Source organism: Glycine max, chromosome 14 (genome assembly GCF_000004515.6).
Source record: "Glycine max cultivar Williams 82 chromosome 14, Glycine_max_v4.0, whole genome shotgun sequence".
In the NCBI taxonomy this organism is placed as follows: Eukaryota; Viridiplantae; Streptophyta; class Magnoliopsida; order Fabales; family Fabaceae; genus Glycine; species Glycine max.
In genome coordinates, this window is record NC_038250.2 from 43,334,161 (window position 1) to 43,351,677 (window position 17,517).

The window sequence follows — 17,517 nt, forward strand, 5'->3', positions numbered from 1 at the left end:
ATATATATATATATATATATATATATATATATATATATATATATATAATAAGTTGCTCACCAAAACAAAAAGATATAAACAGTAAGTTTAATTATTTTTTTACAGCAATAATCTTTTTTTAACAACTATAGTTAACTAGATTTTAAGAAACTCTATCATTAATTCATTATTTCTGATTTTATTTGGTGCAGATTTTTTTGGGTGCTGGTATCATGATTTCTGATTTGTTGTATATTAACAACATATAGAATTAATTGAACTTGAAAAGAGAAAATCAACAAGTTGAATTCACCAAACTAATTTGTAAGCATAGTTTTACAAAACGGGCTTCTTACTAATTATTAATTTCCTGTACGTTCTAAATCATTGACCAATAAACATTTCTTTAATTAAATCATTAACATAGTTTGTTTTCTAATGGCTTTAACACAAATTAAGTCAAACTCCTTTTTTCTTGCAGATTGTTATCATTTGAATTTAAAAAAATAACAAAAATAAGAACCTGCTTTTCTCTCCCAAGGAATTTAGCTACGAAAATATATCACCTCTTTCTTTGTCAAATACAACCTATTCTATCATATACCCGTGATGACAAATCATCACGTGTGGCTATAATTGCTCAATCAAAAGCTCTGCGCTTCATCGTTAATTCAAGGTAGCATGCATTCCAACTATGTTTTTTTTCCCCTTTCATTCCCTTGTATTATAGGCTGCTGAAGATTTCGTTTTACATTTTAAAAAGGGTCCAATAATCTTGGAGTTGCAAATGTGTATTCTGATTATTCAGTTTTCCATAACTCTTTGAAGGTTCTATCAGAAAAGGTATCTCTCTAGTCTCTCCCCCTCTCCATTTATGTATCATAATATAAATGTTGTTCATGCGTATACAAGTTTTAATTTATTTTATTTTCATACACAGAACAAAGAGGGAAAAAAATCAACCATGAAAAATATATATTTGAACAAAGAGGGAAAATGCATTTTAAATTAAATAATAAATCTGTACAAAATTAGCATAATCTTAATTTACACCTAATAATAAATTTGGCCATTCATTCTTAAAATGATATGACTTTCATAATTATTTTGATTCCCACATAATTATGTTTTTTTTATCATTTCTAATACATTTATTAATTTTTAGATCAGATTAAATTAGTTTTTTTCTCTCTCTTGAATTAATTATTCAATAAAAGGAAATATTTAATTTTAAGACTTAATTTTATTTTTCTTGTTTTCATACTGCAAACTAAATACAATTTCAATTCCTTTACAACATGGAGTATTTGGATTGACGGATTCTCGACAAATGGAAGAGTAGCAAATAGAAAAGTTGAAGATATATAATCCTTCCTTTTTCTGAATGGTGCAAAACAATAAAGGGTGAAAGCATTTTAAATGGGACTCCGCTTAAAAACATTTAATCATTATTTTATAAATTGCCTTCATTAAATATTTTAAATATTTATGTTTTTTTATGTATAATTGTACATAATATTTTAAATTTTAATGTTTTTACATCACTCATAAAAAATTAATAATTATTAATTAAGACATAATTGATACATTAATAATATTTTTTTAAAAATTCAATAAAATTAACTGAGTTAATTATTTTTATTAGTTTGTGTGATTAACATCTGTTTTATAATAAGTGTCATGGAGAGTAATATATGTAAACTTTTTTTAATAATATATATAGTATAATTTATTAAACTTTTAACATTCCATCCATATTTTATTTTATAATGAATAATGAATGAATATTTACCTTTTTTATTATTATTATAAAATAATAAAACTCTAGGAAAATGTAAAAATGAGAATAAAAAAAGGTTAGCTTGGAACTGAAAGCAGAGTGTGGTGAGATGTGAACGCGGAAAGACATGGTCAAAGAGGGTTCGCAGCAACGTTAAAGACACCGATGGGAGTGGGCACGTGTCTTCTGCAACCATAGATAGCAGCGGCGTGTCCTCCTCCCATTGGCTCTTACCTTAATCACACCCAAGCTGTCTTGCGTCATCACGAGAATCAGCGAAAACTAACCCCTGTTTACTGCCATCATTAATCAACTTGTGCTAATTTAATTTACCGATTAACAGCGCTAATCAACTTGGCCGGCTGCTATATAAACCACTCCCCACTCAGAAAGACAAATCCAAGAGTGACCCGAGACACAGATTCTTACCAAATAAACAAACAAAAAAACACACACACACACACTTTCCATTTTCTGTGGTTCTTCTTCTCACTTCTCTAATCTTCTCCCCCCTCTGTTACTCCCCGCTTCTCTGAATCCCTTTCTGTTAATCATCTGTCTTTCACCTCGTGATTCCAAAAAGATTCAAACTTTGAAAATTTTTCTCGAAAGCCAGGTGTTTTCAGAATCGAGATCCAGTTTCTTTTTATCCTTTTGTTAAGAAATTATTATTTTCTTTCATTCAGCCAAGAGGGTTGTTTTTGATCCCTCAAAGCTTTTTTCTTTCTTCTTGGATTAAAGGGGTTGTCTATTTTAAACCTCTTCCATCCCTTTTTTTTTATAAAAAAAATTATTATTTTTTTTTGTAATTTTTAAAAGAAACGCAGGTTGATTTTTTTAATCTAAGATCTGTGTGGTGTAGTTGGAAAATTTTTATATGGCAGCTACGATGAATTTCTACAACGGAACATCACAAGAACAAGTTGAGTCAGATCCATTCAGAGGTGAGCTCATGGAAGTTCTAGAACCTTTTATGAAAACTAGTCCTTCCTCAACAACTCCCTCTATTATTCTCTCTTCAGATTCACCTTCATCTTCATCTTTTAATTTCCCTTCCTCTTCTTTACTTTCTCCACACCCCAATTTCTACACACACACTCCCCCCCCTTCCTACTTACTCCAAAGCCAACAATCCTTAATAGGCTTTGAGCAACCACCGAGTTCCCTTCTCGGGCTCAACCACCTAAGCCCGTCTCAGATTTCTCAGATCCAGGCCCAGATCGAGGCCCAACAGAGCCAAAACCAGAACCCACACTCTCTCAACTTTCTCGGCCCGAAGCCCGTCCCAATGAAGCACGTGGGCGGGCCTCCGAAGCCCACGAAGCTGTACCGGGGCGTAAGGCAGAGGCATTGGGGGAAGTGGGTGGCGGAGATCAGGCTCCCGAAGAACCGAACCAGGCTCTGGCTCGGAACCTTCGACACGGCGGAGGAAGCTGCTTTGGCTTACGACAAAGCCGCGTATAGGCTCCGAGGCGACTTCGCGAGGCTGAACTTCCCGAGCCTGAAAGGCTCGTGCCCCGGGGAGGAGTACAAGCCTGTGCATTCCGCGGTGGACGCTAAGCTCGACGCGATTTGCGCCAACTTGGCGGAAATGCAGAAGCAAGGGAAGACGGAGAAAGGTGCCAGGTCAGCGAAGAAATCGAAGCAAGGTCCGAACCAGGAGGCCAAGCCCGAACCTCAAGCTTCCGCTGAAAGTGAGGGTTCTGCGGATTCTTCTCCGCTGTCTGATCTTACCTTTGATGTAACCGAGCCGCAATGGGAACATTTTAATTTGCAGAAGTTTCCTTCTTATGAGATCGATTGGGATTCTCTCTGAACTTCGTCTTTGTTTTTATGTCTAGTCTTGTGGCTAATAATAATAATAATTTAGGTTAGTCTTGCTAGGTGGCTGCTGCAATTGAGTTTTTGAAGATTGCAGTGCTTCTTGTAGGATTTCGATTTTTTTTTTTTTAGCATTTGGTTATTGGCTATTTGGTCAATATGATGTAAATCTCTCTACCTTGGTCAGCTGGGTTTTTTTTTTTTTATTATTATTTTCTTGCTTGGCCTGGGAGAATGACTTCTAGCCTTCTAGGTGTTGTCTATGCTTTGATGTTCATCCAAGTATGTTATTATTATTATTATTGTTGTTGATGTAATTCAATTTTATTTGCATCTCAGAATTTATGAATATATTTGTATTTCAGCTTACATATTGTACTAGTTTGTTTCTCATTTTAGACGACCCTATGGTAGTTGTTATCACATGATTTGATGTATATTGATGTTCATCTAGTTCTTGTGATTTTTTTTTTTAACTAGTAAGACTTGATCATCTGGACATTACATTCATTTGATAAGTGATAACATCTAATTTTTGCAAGATCAATAATATTGTTGGTTGGTGACAAGTCTAAGGTAAAGTTTTACATCAAATAAAAGTAAAAAAATTGAACAGTAAGATGAAAATCAGTATTAGGTTTTGTGGTTGGCTTTTCCTTCTAGATTTAGCATTAGTTGATCAATTTGCGAGGTTGAGGTGTTAAGAAGCTTATTGACCAACGATCCCTGCAATGATTAAGAGTGAATAAGTCCATTTTGAATTGTCTGGAGGTGCTAAATACGATCCATGTGAGGTGTGTTGGATTCGGAATAATTCAACGCAGATTTTAGCAACAAAATCACAAGCCATTGAGGTCGAAATTCTTGTTTAGACTTGGGCTGTGTAAAACTAGGTTCATGTTTCCGATTTTCACCAGAGTAACATTTTTTCACCACTCAAACAGTAGTCATGTAGTATATGCCAAACAAGTCAATAATTTGAGTGATTGAGTTCTTTAAGATTTTAAGTTCAAAAATGAAAAAAAATATAATTAAAAGAAGAAATCGTGATCAGTCAAATTTTTCAATAAAAATTAGTCATCAATAAAATCAATGATACTCAATAACATTGTATCATGGTATAAAAATATAGTAGAAATATATACGGATAAGTGGGTAACACACCATTTTTTTTTTTTTTTTAAATATCACCAATCAATTATCTCTTTTTGCTTAAAATCTATCTCAAGATCTCTACAGTATGTGAACAAATCCTTTTCCTTTTCACTAGTCTACGCTAACAAAAATGTTCTCTCATTTGGAATTTTCTTCAACTTCACCTTGGAAAATGGAAGTTGAACTACTCAAGTTGCCGACGAAAAACCCAAAGCATAGCATGCGGGCATGAGAATCTAATATTCACCCTTCCACTGACAGTTATGTTATTCTATTCACTGAACTTTGCTTCGGACGGAGACACCACCTCCCAATGATCAAAAACCTTGTCCTTATTTTCACAGAAGTTATACACGAATTGATAGAAAACAAAAAGCCTTTCACATGAATCACAGATAACACTTTACCCCACACCGAAACCAAAAAGTCATGAAACTGTGTTAATAAATAATAATATATACTAGTATATTCTTTTAATTTTGTCTGATTGCTTGACAGTTATTATACATAGTAAAATGAATTAGTTATCTTACTTATACTTAGTAGAGTATCTGTTAATTTCTTTTTGTTTTTTAAAACATCCTTTCACCTGATGTGTGACAGTGTGAGGTTTTGAGAGAATAATTTATTTAGGTTTTGGTTAAGAGTTAAAGCGGGAATCCTTCGTAACAATATTTTTCATATACATAAAATATTAGGATTGAACACAAAATGACATACTTAAGAGGTTTGAATTCCTTTAACCCGGATCAATACATGTTGATGCCTAGAGCTAAACTTCCTTTCGTATCATATATTTTATTAACGAGAGGTTTGAAGGTTTAGATGATTAGATCAATACTTTCTCTGCAAGATCACACGATTAAATAGTATCATAAACCCATGATATATTTTGTACATAACTATTTATACCCTTCTAAATATTTGTAAATGATTAGTCAGGTTATTCAAACTATTCATCCCCGTCGAAAAACAGAGTTTTGTTTAAGCTATTTAATAATCAGTGTCATTATTTTTAAGCTCTAACATCTTGATATACTCAACTTTCTAAAAATTCTCCCTAGACAAGCTAAAACCCTTCCACATGTAGTCATGTAGATGAGCTAGTCACCACTTGCATTGCATATTTTTATTGTTAGATACTCTAGCTTTAATAATGAGGTTTTCATTGTTTAAGCATGTGATATTATATGTTTAAATTTCTTGATTATGTTTGAACAATTTGAGCAGATTGATAAGCTATATGTTATGGCAAGTATTTAGTAGTTGGAATATCTTACACGTGGTCAATATATTGTATGAATTTCACATCCCTCACTAAAGGGAAAGGGGAGCAAGGTGAATATTCAAACATACTGCCACTCAGTACTAAATATGCTTTAAGGTTAAGACGGATAAAATTTGGGTTCATTTCCTCATAAACAAATACATTACAGAATAGTTAGGCAAAAAATTTACAGACTAAAATAAAATCTCAACCAGTTATTGGGGAGTGGTTGAATTAAACCAATCTCTTCTTTGTTAGATTCAACAATCTCATTTATTTGTATTTTCATTACTTTTAAGTTTTTGAGACCATTGCTTGATGGCTAACAGTCTGTACTAAACTTACTAATTAATATGGTATTAAGCAACAAATTGACACTCCAAAACGAAAATCTCTACTTCAACTAGATGGAAAAGCTTGAAACTGTCCTTAACCATAGATTTTGAGTCAATATTGATAACAAGACGATCAACTTGAACATGGACAGCTAATACCAAATCATTTGGAAGCCAAATCTTGCCGAATTGGTTCTTGCATTTCCTACGTTAGGAAGAGAGGATGTTCCCAATTTAGGCAAATTAATTTAGCATCGGAGAAAAGAATCAAGTATGATTTTAGAGGTTATTGAAAAATTGAAATGCCTTGAGAATTGAAATTTCTCAAAAATTAGAAAGGAGGTGCAAGCACTTATATATAATAGAGGAGGGGAAATATGAGACCAATATAATGCTAATTGAACATCTATAGCTCAATTAATTGATGCTTTACAATTATAACAACAAACAACTATATATATCTAAAAAAATATTATTATTTTTATCTATTAATGAGTTTGATTTTGTGGCATTATCAATATGAGAGTATTTGACTTAAAAGTGAATTTAGTCCATGTAAATTTGTGTTTTTTTAATTTTAATTTGTTTTAATAATTTTTTGTTTATTTCAAATCTTTGTAAGTTTATATTTTTTTTAATTTTGATCTTTGTAAGTTATTTTGTTAACTTTTGGTCCATATAAGTTTGAGTTTTTTTAATTTAGGTCTCTAAATTGTGAATTTACATGAATTAAAAATGAAAAAAACTGTAACTTTAAAGAGTAAAATTAAAAACCCACTAACTTACAAGACTAAAAATAAAGAATTTTTTTTTACTGAAATCAAAATTAAAAAAAATCAAACTTACGTGAATTTAAAAGAAACAATTTTTTTACCAGACCTAAATTTAAAAAAGCAAACTTACACACCCTCAATATTTTCGGATTGTCAATCATTACAAGTTATCTTTGATATAATTTTTAAGTAATTATTATAAAAAAAATAAATTTTTTTATCACATATTCTAACAATTTATGATTAAATGATACTCTAAAAAAAGTATTTATACGGTTAATGCATTCAAACTAAATTTCATTTATATTTCATAAGATATGTTTTTAAGTTCTCTTGAGACATTTTGAGACTTTTATCCAACAATTAGCTATGAACATTTTTGTGAAAGTTACATTAGATTCCGAAAAGTAAACGTAACAATGAATCATAAAATAAACTTATGTATGTTCCTTGATCAAAAGAGTTGTATATATTTTCACAAAAAAAAGAGTTGTATATATTATTCATTCAACACTTTTCTACAATAATTTTTTAACATTATAGTTTTATTTCTTTTTTCCTGATTAAATCATTTTATCTTATTACCTCACATTTCCTTATCTTCTCTTCCTATTTCCCTCTCCTTGCTGTACAAAATTGTTATACAAATACGTTTCATTGAATGTTCTATATCATTAATGTTATTGTGTTATTTGCCACAAAATTAGGAAAATTTTCATCTGTAAAACATTTTGGCATAAAAGACCCTACCAAATTCTACTGGTCACTGAAGTTCCCAGACGATATAGTAGTGTATAGTGACTCTTCCCAATACTTAATAATTGAGAATGTGTAGATTATTATTTATCAACAGTTTTCGTTTTCTTAAGCTTCATGTACATATAAAAAACTTCAAGATTTTGTCAAGTGTAAAATTAAATAATTGACTTAAAGATATAACACTGTTGAAAGGTTAGTCGTGCGTGTGTGATAGGTGGGAGTTGTTTACCTTATGTAACACTGGTTTCTTGGAATGGGGGATTTAGCTGTCTGATTACCTAAAATAAAATATAATTTACCAAATTTCTTGAATTATTATGCTATATATGAGATCACACTATGCTTCATTCAACTATGAAAGGTTGAATTGAGTACAGATAAGTTGCACTAAGATGGTCACATAGAGAGTGTGTTTCTAGCACTCCTCTTACATGTATTTATAGAGGCCACTAGGGACAATGATTGAAAAGGCCCGGGTTAAAATTCAGGGGTTGATGGGTAGTGAGGAGTTTAACTTCGAGCTTACAAATTGTATGAAGGAATATAAAGTGTGGAGCCATGCACACAGGACTTGTTTGAACCCATATATATGGAGTATCCACACACATGTTTTAAATTTCAAGAAATGAAACCCAGAGGTTTGGTGCATGGCCACTTCTCTAGTCAATTTTCCATGCAACAACACATTACTAACGTTTAGTTTACAAATTTACCACTTGTGTGCTAGAGAAAGGACTTATTTGACAATGGAAGGCTTGATGGCAAGGCTAAAGAGAATAATAATGTAATCAAGTCCTGGCCTTGGATTCCTTTCACAAGTCTAGCTTTGAATCTTGCAATTTAGCCTTCATGGTTTCTTTTGATTGGATAAACCCACTTCCATCCCAACAAATTTATGATTTTATTTTCGTAACATGTTCTCAAGTGCCTTATACAAAACTGCAATAAATTTAGAGATCTTGAAATTATTAGATAGTCTTAGACCATAATGTGTTCATGATTCCAAGTAAGACTTACTAACATGTATTTATATTTTTTTTAAATTAATAATACTTAATTATATATTATGTAAATTAATTGGGATAATAATAATAATAATCCCAGACCACATAATAATTTTTCTTTTACTTGACACTGTTTATATGACTTCACAGCTTGTAATACATGTGTTGGTTCTAAGGCTGAGGGTAAATGTTTGGTCATACGGAAAAATCGTTTTGGGGGAGGAGGGACAAATAATTATATTTAGTGACAATGTATATATTTTTCAAATTTTACATGAACTGGAAAATAATTTATGGAAACACTGCTTCGGATTTTCAAAGAATATAAATCAAACAAATACTGACAACCAACATCTAGAATACTCTTTTTACCTCATTTTTTTTTATTGGTTGTAATTCGTGCTCTTTTTAACTAGCGTTTTATTATTTGTAAGAATGAAGAAAAGACAACTGATGCGTTGGGATGTCTGCGCTAGAATCTTTGATAAAATATTTGGACTGAAGGGTGGCAAAGATGAACATGCCATTGTTGAGGTTAGAAAGGTCACCAAGTAAATAAAGGTAGAACTTTTTTGACAGTGCATAAGAGTTTAGAATCAGTTATTCCCTTAATCCAATTTGATTTTCCAATTTTGAATTTTTCCTCTTCAAAAGACAACTCCTCTATTTTTGAGATTTCAACGAAATAATTATGATTTTTTTGGAACCGAATAAAACCACAAACGTAGATAACTAATAGCATGTTTGAATATCTTTTAAAATCATGTTTGAATATCTTTTAAAATCATGGTGGCTACCTCAAAACCAGTGTCACCATGATTTTTCTAAAATCATGGGGGTTACTTCACATTTACCATGGCTTCATGATTGATTTTGACTCACCTTACTGCCACCCCAAACATGCTAGAAAACTTCTTCACGACCAAAGAGATAAAAGAAATGCACCTAAACAGTTATATCTCATTTTAGATTATCATTGAAGTTATATTTCCCTAATGGATTCCTCCCTTTTGATGCTTCAGCAAGGGAAAGCCCCTCTACTTTCCATAAAGCAGGTAACATTCACAACATCAGAGCTGTCAGAAAAGATATGAATCAAGGCAAAGTGGCATTTGTTGCACATGATATCTTAGCATTTCAACCTTGGTCTAAGGGCAAAATCCTTTTGTTGAAACCGAAGAACTCAGAACCCCAAGGGGAATTTTAATCAGTAGTTAACCTTGAATAGATTTGTCTCTGGAGAGCCATTCCCTCGAAATTACTCAAATCCCATCAGTTAAATTTACCAAGCTCCATCTTCTTCTTGATAGCCCTTTGACCGTGATAGATGAATGAATCTAGTATTCCAGAAACGGTGAAAATACCTGTATGCAACAAACATCAAGTATGATTCGGTCAGGATTCACAAAAATGAAATGATATTTGTCACCATTCAAGCCAAATTATGCAAGAGTGAAAAGTTATAGTGGAAGATCCATATCTACCTCCAACTATGGCACAAACATTAGTAAGAAAATGTAAGAATGAGACATTTTCTTCTGTAAAAGTAACCTGCAAAATGTTATTCCAGTATTATATGAGACCAAAGAAGAAAGAAAAAGGGGAAAAAAAACTTGTTGAAAGAAAACAGTGAAGAAAAATCCCAGCTGCAATTATTGACTAATATACCATATCTTAACATCAGCCAAAGGCTATTATAGTTAGGGGTAAAACCCACCTTAATTGGAGAGAGGTCATAGAAAAAGAAAACCCCGGGAAGGGACTGCAGACGACCCACGTCTCCAGTCCTGAAGTGTTCTGTCACAGAGAACTGCAAAAACATTTCCAGTTTGTATCATGTTTCACAAGCAAGAATGAACAAAAAACACCAGAAAGTGAAATTTATAACTTAATAACCTGGTTTGACTGGATAGTATGCCCACTCACGTCAGTGTATACTGTAGGCACAACCTGAAAAACAACAAAAACAAGTGGCAAAATTTTGTTAGTCAATAGAAGTTTTGGTGCAATATTCCACATATTAGAGAGCTAAGGGCTTTAAAATGTCTTGAGGGGAGAGAACACAAAAGGTTCACATCTCACTAAAGATGGGTTAATAATGCCAACAACAACAATGTGTTATCTCAGTAGGAGAAGTCCGCTATATGGATCACACAACGTCATTGGCTCACTTAAAGACCAAAGCTTAAGAGTTTCTTGTTACCCTATATTTCTTTTCTCCATTTTAAAACATCACTGATTATTGCCATAGGTACTGTGAAAGTAAAAGGTATAAAAATTGTATCACAAGATATTTCTATGGTAAAAAACTAAAAATATTACAAAATTATTATATTAATTATAAATAAAAAAGCTAATAAAAAAATACAGGTATTAAAGTGTTCCTAGTGACAGTGATAGAGCCATTGTAAACAGAATGTAAGTCGTGACACAATAATGGAGCGGGCATGTGGCACGAAGTTGAAAATACAAAACAGATACAGGATAAATGCAAGGAAATCAGACTGAAGGAGTGCAGTACTTGGATACCACAGGAATGACTAAAACAGAGCATGTTGTAGGTGATACAAACATAATAAAATCAATAATTTTAAATTGTCACAGCAAGTGCGAAATTGTATAATGAAGAGTAGAACAACAATTAAAGGGAAAAAAAAACTTAATTGCTTTCCTTGATAATGGTAGCTGTTGTTTCCACCATGTAAAATCAGTTGTTGAAACAGTTAAAATTTTTTATGGGCTGGGCTTTCTGAAAGTTCATTGCTCATTTGTTATGCAATGAGAAAAAAAAAAGACCAAGGCATGAGAAGAGGTGCCACAGAGAAGTGGTAGCACCTCGAGTGGCAAGATGTATGTGAATGTTCAGAAAAGCTTCATAGCTAATATTAGTCAATGTCAACCTAGATATACTCACCAATATATTACAAAATTTGACATTCATAAATGTAACTGACTTTTGATTCATATAACTTGTGAAATTAGAAGAAATGACTCAACTCACAGCAACATTTTCTTTATGTAGTAGAAAGTGGACAAGGAGATACCCAAGCAATATTCATCAACTAAATTATATTGATTTAAACCACAAATATTAAAATTTGGAAATTACATCTATGCTTAATAAGACTCAGTACTAACCAGTGAGTAGAGATCCAGAGTACTAACCTTAATAAAATACTGATACATACCACTTGGTGTTTCTTGTGTCCAATGCACGCTGATAATCAAGAAAGCATTGGAATGAATATAAACACAATAGTGAAGTTTGATAAATTGTTGACTGGATTTAAGGCTATTAGAATATGAAGAGCTTACTTGTCAAGAGGATTAACAACACCAGGGAAATACTCTCCGAAAGCTAATCTGTTGATGTGGTGACTTAACTGAATTACATGTTGACAAGTTAGTCTCTTAAAATATGAGAAGAAATCTTCTTGCCAAAACATAACAAAGTACTATTTATGTTGCTTTTGAAATTTCATATAAGATATAAAAGTCTAGTAGAAATTGCAATAAAAAATTTGCAAAGGGAATACAAAATAACAGATCATGTCTTACATTAAAAGAATCCTTTTGAAAAGCCAGTAGGTCATGTACATGTACACCAGATTGCTGAAAGCTTTTCCCAGGAGCAAAATGAAAGTTCCCTGCAACCTTATTTACTTCCAAGAAACCATACACATTGCATCCTTCACCTTCTTCATCCTTGATTCTTTGTAAGAATCCTTCTCTTTTGCACTAAGTGACACATCATATGCCAAATAGGGGCTGGATTAAATTAAAAAATTGACTTTGACAGAAGAGCTATTTAAATAGAAGGGAATGGGAATAAGACAAGGCCACATAATTGTTGGACAATACAGCTAAGTGAAATATGATGAGATACACTTTCTTAAAATATTTAGGGAAAAAAAATTATATATATATAGCATATACTGCCAATTATATTTGAATAAACTTGGGGACATATCCATCAATTTATGTAATTGAAAATGAAATCACTAAGGAATCCATCCTTAATCCTTTGATTATTCAGATTACTAGTGAGTGATCAAGCTGTAAGCCAAACTCTTTCACTGCAATGCTCTGCGTTGACCACTGAAGCATAATGAGCTCTTTTGGTTGGTTTACTAGTCACACTGTTGGTTTAATTTAACTTAGTTCTCCTTGGATAGGACTCCAGCTAGAACCAAGAAATATATAAATGAACAGTTCTAAACGATGTTGCATGTTTGTCTAGCTTATGAGTTAACTTGTAGAATTGTATGAGTTTACAATTCTAGGAAGCAAAATTGAGTTCTGACTTGCAAACTCAGGTAGAGGAGTGCTAGCAACACACTCTTTAACACTCACTCTCCTATTGGTTAAAATATATTTAAAATTACAAACATGAGAGAGTCATTAAATAAGATGTGAAACCCACTGAATTTTGTGATTTTCAATAAATTTCAATCAATGAGAGAGGGTGTCTTCAAAAGAGTGTGTTAGAGAGTGTGACCCTGGCATTTCTCAACGCGGGTAAGCATGCACAAAGTCACGAGTATGAGGGAAATTGATCAAGTTTATACTGGAATAATGTTACTGCCTCCAAAAAAAGCTCAAAACAACACTGATTTACTGCTTTTCAAAAACCCAAAATGCAGCATTATGAAATTTGAGGGTATGGCTTCAACCTCATAGTGGCACAAACTTAACTCCAGAGCTGGATCCAACATCATGGAATGAACCCATTTACAATGAACATTGCAAATGAAGATGCAAGCCTGCAACGACTCTCATCAACCCAGCTGCAACAAAGTGATGAACTCTGCTCTAATGAAGTCATTGTTGCAAGCCTGCAACAAAGCCAACATGCAGACTTGGTGAACCCAGTTCCAACAAGGTGAACAGACCCATCTCCAATAGAGGTGAACAGCCCATCTAAAGCAAGGTTAACCCAGCTACAACCCTATGAGGGGAATCCAGTCCCCACCATTATCTTCTCTATTTTGACAATTTTTAACCTTGTGTCTTGTAATTTGTCCCATCACTTTTGGAACATTTTACACCGTGTACTGAAAATAGTGAACCCATCACATGATTTGTGAAATTGCCTTTATGCTTTGTGTATTGAGCTATGAACCTAACTTTGGTTTATTAGTTGCTTCTAGATAGTTCGAACTTTGAAACTTGTGGTCAAAGTCCTTGAGTACTAAGTTGTCATTGTGCTTTAACTTGCATTATTATAATGTTATTTAGTTTGCTTTTCTATATATAAATTTGTAATGTTGAATATTTATTATAAATATGGTATTACATTTTGTTTGGATATTATTATAGGAGTTTACAGAAGCTACATGATTTTGCATAGACTCTCAATATTGACAACCTTTGTTGTAGTATATATAAAAATATTCTACATCATAGTGTCAAATTGCATGTGTGCTGTTATATCAAACAATAATCCACATATCCAAAAGAAAAAAGTAAGGTATCTTAAAGTGCAACACCAGCAACAAACTCATCATTAATAGTAAAAGGATCACAAAACAAAAATTGGTTGTTCATCAACTAACAGTACTTCATTGCAAAATAATGATTGTTTATGGTTCAGTTCAATTTACAGTTCATGAGAACGTACTATGAAGTAAAGAAGATGTGTGTGAGAAAAACTAGTTTCTTCTATGATGAAAATTGAGAAGTAAACCATGATTCTCATGATACAAGCAGTAGAAAGTATTTTAATTAAAATTTTGAAATTGCTGATAGTTTCAAATGGATCATATATATAGTTCTTACTATTTCAGATAAATAACCTGATATGTAATATATCTGTGGCCAGAAAATTGTGCCCTTTGAGAATTCCATATTTATAAGTTGTAAGTTGAAAGTATGAACATTGCTCACATTGGTAAATTTCATATGTATCGATCAACAAAATCATATTTGATACACTCAGGAGTAATATTGAATTCAAGGTAAAGATGTTATAAGGACAAACCTGGTCAATTAAATCAGGATTTGAAAGTGCCCAACCTTTCTTACGGTATGCTTCACGAACATCCTCACAGGAATTACAACAATCATCATCTGACTGTAAAAACAAGCATATACACAAGATTCAGGTAATCATCAATTTTTTTACACTAAGAACATTTCAATAAAAGCCGCATGCAAATGCAATCCATCACTATGAAGCCTGAATGGAAAACCAAAGATATTAGATGAAAGGAAGAAAAATGCAGGGGCATGACTATTAATGTCACCTAGTTGAAATTTGTTTATCCAGAACAATCATATGGCCCCTTTTGTTTTTAGGTTCATACAACAATGAAAAAAAAAATACAAGATTTCTAAGTAGGCAATGTAGTTATAAATGAACAATCTCCACTCTCTTCTCTCAAGAAAACAATAAATACACAAGGCATTAAATCAACAGATCCGTATAAAGCATAATTTTAAACCAGGCATACCTCTTCAGCACCATAACAGGAACCACAATAAGTCTCATTGTGCTCAAGCCTGCCTCCGTGCCTTTGCAAGGGCTTTTCAATCTGATCAAATAAAGAGTTAAATAAATAAAATGCTCCAAAAATAAGGTGAACAAGGAATACATAATTTCTTAAAACCATAATTTAAGAAGAAATTATAGATAAAACACTACTGATCTAATCTTAAGGGAGTGCAAAAATCTTGCATCTCAAAGGAAACGACATAAGTAACTGCCAGCACAAACTCATTTTCCAAAGAGAAAGTTGCCTCTAAATATGCTTAGCGCATGTTTGCATTGCCGTTTCGGCAACTCCAACCTCTGTTTCCAAAAGCATGCCCTTCATCACTTCTGCTGTGGAGGTGCATGGGGCTTTGTGCTGCCGCAATTCAAACGGCAATGCAGGCATGCTCTCAGTAAGCTACGCTTGCTGAAGCTTAATGTGTCAATTACTACAACAGTAAATAATTGTCAACTCTTGGAGAAGCTAAATAAGAGAGCTTCTATAAATTAGCTTAAATACATTCTCTCTTATTATTTATTCTTTTATAAGTACTTTGAGAAACTTATACCAGAAATTCAAAAATACATTTGTCGAAACAAACGTAAATGAATTTTGTTTTACCTTGGGAGCACCAATTCCTTCTTGCCTTGTTTCTATCACATTGCCGTGAGAGTCTAATCTCTTCTTGATTATATCGTGCTTCTGAGAATTACACAGCAAAATACAAACAACATTGTCATAGATATAATCAAATTACAGCACCATAACCAAAACACTAAACTTCTTGGTACTCACCGCAAAATTGAAAAAATAAACTTAAGAATTATTTATTTACTTATTTATTTATTTTGATTCTAACGATGATACATACAACATCTAGATGCTGCTCTCCGCTGATGTCCATTGCATCAAGACTGAGTATGGAACATGGAAGCGCAGGAAACGTAACATCAAACTGCACTTTCACCATCAAAACGACATCGTCCAGTTAATTCACAATTATTTCATTGCAGGAAAAAAAAAACAAAGTAAGCGTTAAATGGAAAGGAAATTAGCAATTACATTGATACGCAGCGTTTCGGCTCTGGAAGTGTCTACGACAAGCTTGGTCTCGGTCACCGCATGAAGATACAACCCTGGAGGAGGCAGTGGCAAAACGACAATGAGTTTCATCAAAACGACGGAAGAAGAAAGAAAAAGAAACAAAACGACACGCCGTACGGAGCTCGGAGAAGAAGAGCAAGAGCATGAGGATGGAGGAAGCGAGCGTGATGACACCGCCGGAGAGCGTGCGGCTGTAGAAATCCTCGTTGATTTTAGGGTACGCGTCGAGGTTGCGGAGCTTGCTCATTATGCTATCCATGACGATGATGATGATGCTTCAATTCAATTTCCCCCAAATTATTGTGTGGATCCAAAACTGAAGATCTAAGATATGATAATGAGAAATTAAGAAACCGAAGTTTGATTCAAAAAGGAAAAAATATTGCGGTGAAAGAAAGAAGGATGGGTGTGAGTGAGTGTTTGGAAATCGGAAACACCCCGAAATTCTTTCGGAATTGGAACTATGACCACAGGGCGTTTCAGATTGAATTCAATTTTCCTGAACGGCGACGCAACCGACCCTGGTAATAATTCTTCTATTTTAACTCCATCTCCGCGTGTTTTTTTTTAGGGATGAATAAATAAAATAGTTTTATTATTATCATCGAAAATAAAAATAAATATTTTTTTTGTTATTTGTCTGTGCAGGACAGGGAAAAAGGTTTTTTTTTTACCGTGTGTTGTCTCCTCTTTTCTTTTTAGATCTCTGGTTTTTGTTAAATTATCCGTATAGTTTTGTAATTTTTATCTTTTTAATTTTTATAGTTTGAAAGTAATTTTTTAGTCTTTAAAATTTATATTTTAACTAATTAAAAAAATAAGAATCATGAAATTATAAGGACTAAAAAGACTATTTTTAAAACTACGGACATTAAAAAAGAATTAAAATGTAAAATGTAAAAAAAAACTACTTTCAAACTATAGACACTAAAAAATTAAGAATCATGAAACTATAAAGAGTAATTTAATCTGGATTTTTTATCACCTCACTTTCTCATTGTCAACTAAATTTAAAGATGTAATTTTTTTTTTGAGAAAATTAATAAGAGTAAAAGGATGATACTCAG

At 32.7% G+C, this 17,517-nt stretch overlaps 2 protein-coding genes across 2 annotated transcripts; one reads left to right on the plus strand and one right to left on the minus strand.

Annotated features, from left to right (window-relative positions):
• The first annotated feature begins 2,145 nt into the window (after positions 1-2,145).
• Positions 2,146-3,949, plus strand: LOC100781774 (ethylene-responsive transcription factor RAP2-4). Its single transcript, XM_006596273.4, has one exon. It carries the CDS (start codon positions 2,637-2,639, stop codon positions 3,573-3,575), a length of 939 nt encoding a protein of 312 aa, XP_006596336.1. The 5' UTR covers positions 2,146-2,636; the 3' UTR covers positions 3,576-3,949.
• A 5,864-nt stretch (positions 3,950-9,813) lies between these two features.
• Positions 9,814-17,012, minus strand: LOC100782309 (endoplasmic reticulum-Golgi intermediate compartment protein 3). The gene is made up of 13 exons (XM_003544738.5): positions 16,568-17,012; positions 16,409-16,482; positions 16,218-16,301; positions 15,968-16,048; positions 15,326-15,406; positions 14,854-14,946; positions 12,432-12,611; positions 12,189-12,256; positions 12,039-12,090; positions 10,770-10,823; positions 10,591-10,683; positions 10,358-10,424; positions 9,814-10,237 (listed from the first exon to the last, which is right to left on the minus strand). Exons 1-13 carry the CDS (start codon positions 16,707-16,709, stop codon positions 10,146-10,148), a joined length of 1,161 nt encoding a protein of 386 aa, XP_003544786.1. The 5' UTR covers positions 16,710-17,012; the 3' UTR covers positions 9,814-10,145.
• Between the last annotated feature and the right edge of the window lie 505 nt (positions 17,013-17,517).